General features: G+C 56.5%; 2 protein-coding genes across 2 annotated transcripts; one reads left to right on the top strand and one right to left on the bottom strand.

Annotated features, from left to right (window-relative positions):
* Nucleotides 1-1,265: 1,265 nt before the first annotated feature.
* CGCS363_v005839 (uncharacterized protein) lies at nt 1,266-1,631 on the top strand (the record flags this gene model as incomplete). Its single annotated transcript, XM_036637688.1, has 1 exon — nt 1,266-1,631. One exon carries the CDS (start codon nt 1,266-1,268, stop codon nt 1,629-1,631), a length of 366 nt encoding a protein of 121 aa, XP_036497477.1.
* Nucleotides 1,632-1,998: 367 nt separating this feature from the next.
* Nucleotides 1,999-4,149, bottom strand: Col6a4 (Collagen alpha-4(VI) chain; the record flags this gene model as incomplete). Its single annotated transcript, XM_036637687.1, has 1 exon — nt 1,999-4,149. One exon carries the CDS (start codon nt 4,147-4,149, stop codon nt 1,999-2,001), a length of 2,151 nt encoding a protein of 716 aa, XP_036497476.1.
* Between the last annotated feature and the right edge of the window lie 1,851 nt (nt 4,150-6,000).

Raw genomic sequence — 6,000 nt, 5'->3', positions numbered from 1 at the left:
AGGTCTATGTCCAGGTCCTTCCTTCCTTTCCCCGCGTTAGTACCACCACCTGCCACCTGCCTTTTCACTGAGGTGGCTTGAGTGGCACTTGCCCAAACACCTGCCACCCGCTCTAGCACCTCTTGGGCAGTTTGTCCGCCCAGCGAGGCGTCGCTTAGCCACAGAATAGCGCCCCGAGTCCGCTGTAGGCGTTTCTTCCATGGCATGGAACGCCGCCCATGAAGGAAAGCCATTGGAACCGTGCCCCATCTCCACCTCATGCTTCCCAGCGCCGTTACAGCGCCGCCTGGACCTCCCGCGAGCTGAAACGCGCAAAGGGGCATATGCGACGTCTGCTACCAAAGGATGACGCTGACAGCCTTTCGAGATGGAACTCAAACTTGGAAATGTTGGCCATGAGCTCGATGGATATCTGATACATAAAACTGGATAACTTCTAGTGCACTGAGGCAGATGCGATTGTAAAAGTACCATGGATCCAGGGTTGGTAGCTAAATGAACAGAACAAGTATTGTTCAATGGAATCTTTAGTGAATTGAACGAATGCTTTGATACCGTCACTAGACTTACGCACCATTTCACCTCTGCGGATGGGATTCGGAGCTCCGACTGGGCTAATGAATGGAACGATCCATTCTGGATGCCGGATAACACGGTCCCACCTACGCCGTACTTCCGTACCGTAGTGGGGCGGTTGGTGCCGAAATGCCCCGGGCGCACTCCGGATTGGGACCCAACATCAATCATGGTGAACATCACACGCTCATAATGCATCGAGATTCATTACGTTCCCACCCAAGACAAACAATTTCATTCTTGCTGAGCCCAAGTAGGGTGCCAAATCTGCTCCTACACGCCGAATTTTGACCACACGCGGAATTTAGTCCTCCCCACCCTGTGTGCCCTCTACGCCGTACAAACCAATGGAGACTCTGCCAGGCTTTTGAGAAGTCATTCGTTGCCCGACTGACGCCGGGCGGCCAATCGGCTGTCAGGCTAAGTGACCAAGCCGGGCCGAACAGCCAGGCCTCCAGTTGCTGCGCCGCTCAGCTGGGTCTTTTGCCAAGAACCCCATTCACATCAAAAGAAGAGACCTGCCCGAGCCCACCAGTGTAGCATCACAAGTAGGCTTACATTTTGGTCATCCATATGCCAAGGCTGTACAGTAAGCAAATTGCATTAATTAAAGGGACCAAAAGAACGACCCGTGTAGGTTCACGATGGATCACGAGGAGCATCTCCCACTAAATCATCATTAGGAAAAAATGTCCGATCTGGATCCACAAGCCCCCATCACCTGTTACCCCGAGCCTGTCGACTGCCACTGCCCCCACGGCAACTACAACGGCCCTGCCGGCTTCTTCAGGGTCGTGGAGGCGCTCGTTCACTACTACGTCCCGCCGAGATGGGTTAGACAAATCATAGGGTTTACGTTATTTCTATGGTTCGTCGTTGCAGCCACGAACCGATGGCTGGAGTTCTGCGTGAGGGTGGCTCGGTGCCGCAAAGTCAGAAGATTGGGTGGCGACTGGCCAGCTGCCCTGTCTGTCTTCGGGCACGAGTCTTCCGAGACTGTGAAGCAAAGGGAGGCTTGGGAACAGAAGAGAATCCGTGAGATGGGTAAGAAGTAGTGAAGGGCCGTCTTCACTGGGAGATCCCAAGGTGGTCAAGACGAGGTTTTGGGTTCATCGTCCACCAGCCTGTAAGCATCATCACAGCAAACTTCTACAAAAGGCGATTCATGCATTTAGTGCGAAACAAACGCTTTATTTTCTATATCGTCAGAATCATTTCTCAAGTCATCGGTAGCTAAACAGTGGGGTCCAAAGATAACCAATCCACGACCGCTAGCCCTCTGTCGAATAGAAACCGCCCTCCATACAGCTACCCCAATCCACCGGTCCAAAGAATTATCAAGCCAGGCTCATCGAAAAGATGCCGAGCCGGAAGAAGAGAAAAAGGAAACATCGTCTCGTCGATCTACAGGAGGCCCCCTTCTTACAGGAGGAAGGCAACACCGAAAACGATGCTGAAGGCCAGGGCGCCGAAGCTGGCAACAGACTGGCTGGAGCCGGCGGTGACAACAGTGGAGGGTGTGCCAGGCGCGGGAGTACCCTGACCGCCGTTGCCACCGTTGCCTCCGTTACCGCCGTTGCCTCCATTGCCGCCGTTGCCGCCCTCGTTGCCAGAGCCTCCGTTGCCACCATTGCCGCCGTTTCCTCCGTTGCCGCCGTTGCCGCCCTCACCACCGGGAGTGGTGCCAGAGGGAGCAGGGCCGGGGCCGGGAGCAGGGGCGCCAGAAGGAGCAGGGCCAGGGCCAGGAGCAGGGGCGCCAGAAGGAGCAGGGCCGGGAGCGGGAGCAGGGCCAGGAGCGGGAGCACCGGTAGGAGCGGGGCCAGGAGCGGGAGTGCCCTCGCCGCCGTTGCCACCGTTACCGCCGTTGCCTCCATTACCTCCGTTGCCGCCGTTTCCACCGTTGCCGCCATTGCCTCCGTTACCTCCGTTACCTCCGTTGCCGCCGTTGCCGCCGTTGCCACCGTTGCCTCCGTTACCACCGTTGCCACCCATGCCGCCAGTAGGGGCAGGAGCGGGAGCAGGGCCAGTGGGGTAGGGAGTCTGGGTGATGGGAGGAGGAGTAACGACAACAGTCTTGCAGGCATCGCCGTTGCAGACGACCTGGGTGGTGGGGGGAGGGGTGATGATGATGTTGCAGGCGTCACCGGTGCAGGGGGGAGCGGGCTTGCAGGTCTCGCAGGGCTTGACCTCCTCGCACTTGCCGTCGGTGCAGTCGAAGTGCTTGTTGACGTCGGAGTAGGGGCAGGTCTGGTGCTGGCACGAGCCGTCGGAGCAGACGTACTTCTTGTTGCACTCGTCGCCCTGGCACTCCTCGACCTTGCAGACGTCGCCGTAGCAGATGATCTTCTCCTTGTTGCAGGAGCCGTTGCAGGTGGCGTACTCGCAGTTGCCGTTGGAGCAGATGACCTTGCGGCCGCAGTCGTCGCCGTGGCAGACCTCGGGCTTCCAGCAGTCGTTCTCCCAGACGAGGCGGCGTCCGCAGGAGTCGCCGTAGCAGGGGTAGTCCCACGTGCACCAGTCACCGTAGCAGACAAGCTTCTTGTAGCAGTCGTCACCCCAGCAAGGCTGGCCAGGGACGAGGGGAGTCTTGGGCTTGTAGCAGAAGGGGCCCTGGCAGTCGGCGCAGATGGGGCAGTAGGTGGTGGTGACGACCTCGACGCCGGTGCCGGCAGTGCCAGTGGTGGTGACGGTGAAGGTGGTGGTGACGGTGGCGGTGGTGAGAGCGCCGGTGCCGCTGGCACCATCGACGCGGACGTAGATGGTGAAGCGGATGGTGGCGGCGATAATCTGGCGCTTGAGGACGGCCTCGGAGGCACGGCCACCGCAGCGCTGGGTAGGGTTTCCGGGGCAGGGGATGTTGCACTCGTCCTCAGTGACGGCAACCTCGTTGACATCATCGACGAAGTCACCGCAGAAGCAGTCGTTGCCGAAGAGACCGGCGTAGCGCTTGCCGGCAGGGCAGGCAGCAATGCAGCGGTCGATGGTCATCACCTCAGCGGAGAGAGTCAGTTCGAAGGTGGGGAAGCTGGAAGGAGAGCCATAGCAGCCCAGGAGAGTGAAGCCGCCAACGTTCTGAGGGTTGGGAGCGACGGTGGCGCTCGGCGTGGAGGTGGAGTCGGTTCCGGTGGCCGTCTCAGTGCCGGTGGCACTCTCGGTGCCGGTGGCGGATTCAGTGGCGGAGATGGAGTCGGTGCCGGTGGTCTCAGAGGGGATGTCGGTGGAGCTGATGGGCTCCTCCGTGCTTGTGATGTCGCTGGTCTCGGTGGCAGAGGGCGACTCGGTGCTCGTCGGGAACTCCTCGGAGGACGTGGCGTCCTCAGTGGGGAAGGTGAAGCCACCATCATCGGTGGAAGCGGAGACGATCTCACTGACGCTGGTCTCGGTGATCGGGATCGCCGTGGTGATGGTGGAGCCTCCGGAGGTGATGACTGTCGGGATGGAGGTGGTGATCACGGTGGTGGAGGAGGAGGTGAGCACAGTCGACGAGCGAGTCGTCGAAACGGTCGAGGAGTTGGTGAACAACTGGCCAGAAACGACCTGGCCCAAAAGGGCAAGAGCCGCCACACGATGCATTGCGAATGAACGAGCGAAAAAACACAGGTAAAGAGTGACTGAAGACCTCGGGTACTAAACGAAAGAATCGAGGCTGAAGCGAGAGTGAGTGGCGAAGGATGCCGGAGTAATGATGGTGAGGGTGAGGAGAGAAAGAAAGATGTCCTGAACTCGGAGACTCTTCAGTCTCTTATACATGCCGGACGCTCCCTTTCCCTCCAGCCAAAACAAACCAGAACTCCTCGTGTGTTGTCCCCGCCTCACGTCTATCCCTTCGTCTGGCATTGTCTCCTGTGTGACAAAATGAGCTTGCATGCCTCACTGGCACCAACACACACTCCCCCGTCTCCCAATCGGCCCCCAGCCCTCAGTCGACAGACTGCAATTTCCTCGCTATCTTTTCTTGTACCTGATTTGATCATGTTGAGTTTAGCCAGGAGGTGAAGAATGGATCGCCTCGTCTGGGAACTCGCCGGTTCGCGGTGTCTCACCTTCCCCGCAATCCAACGAAGGGGGCGCACAACTCAGCAAGGGGCCAATCAATAGCCACAGAGACCATCAGAGAAAAACAAATCCTCGTTCCCACACCTCAATAACCGTACATTCCCTCCGGCTAAGCTTGGAAATTGGGCCCTGTCCATGGCGTTCCGCCCGGCGCCCTCCCGAGCTTCTCCTTGACGACACTCTGCATTTCTCATCCCTAGGCGAGGAGGGAAAAAACGTTCCATTTCCAAATTTACTCCCCTCTCTTCGGCTTCGTACTCGGCCCAGCCAGATCTCCTGACTTTGCTTCCCGACCCCCGAGATTCCCTTCCCCCCTTTGAGGTTTGCCCCTGTCCATCACCATGCGGCTCCCGATCCCGATCTTTTGGATACCAACCCCCAGGCTGCGAGTCAGACTCGTTTATTTGGCTTGGCCTCGGCCCGTTGGATGTTTTGAAGCGGAGACGTTTCCGGAGGGTCTCATCCAACGATGTTCTCCCTCTCGGGCAAACATTTCTTATTTCTCGATCTAGGAAGAGGCGACAACGAACCATGACAGCATCAAATCTCTGTCAAGGATCGTGATCTTACGAGATCAATGGGTTTGTTCATAGCGCAGCATTTCTGGAGTGTCCTAGACTGGATATTCTTTCCACAACTCCCCACAGCGGTGGCATTATTTCCACTTGCAAGAACGTGAGGAGTCATTACCTGTCATGAAAGCATCTTGACGGAATGGCCCAGCTCTGCTTGCAACATGCGGAGTCCTGACGAATTTCTGGCATTCGTCTCAATCTCAAAAGCACTGAGATTTGATTCGATGACCACCATGCTTTGCGTCACCGCCACAACCACAGCCCTTAGATCTTGACAACCATGCTCTTGTATGATCCATTGACTTCAACTTAGTTGCCTTCCCGTCCCTGAAACCGATCAAATCCAAAACCTGTTTGGTGTCTTATATGAAGTTAGATGATGAACTGATGGAGATTAACAGGCTTCGACTTTCCTGAACTCTGGCTGTTTACATCGACGATCTTGGCCGAATAATAAAAGGTTTTCCGTCGTTCCTAGGTGATTGTTGAGGTATATGGCGCTCATAGGAGGTTTTTAATCGCGTACAGATAGTGGCCAGGTCCCGAGCCTACTATCATACGACTCCCCTTGTATCGAAAGCTACTGTAATATGATCTGCAGGATGACATCTTATTGGCCACTTCATGTTTTGATATGTTGTAGCTTCAGCCTCTACTCATTTCATGCGCTATTTTCAGGAAGAAACGGCTCGATCCACTGAGATTGATCCTCGTAGGACTATTGTACACGCTCAGGAGTCATTTTTCAGGGTGAATACATCTATGTGAGGCCTTAGTTTTGTACTCAAAGAAG

The sequence above is a fragment of the Colletotrichum siamense genome (assembly GCF_013390195.1).
Source record: "Colletotrichum siamense strain Cg363 chromosome Unknown KSG_Cg363_contig03, whole genome shotgun sequence".
NCBI lineage: Eukaryota > Fungi > Ascomycota > Sordariomycetes > Glomerellales > Glomerellaceae > Colletotrichum > Colletotrichum siamense.
This window is presented reverse-complemented; position numbering and strand designations above follow the sequence as displayed.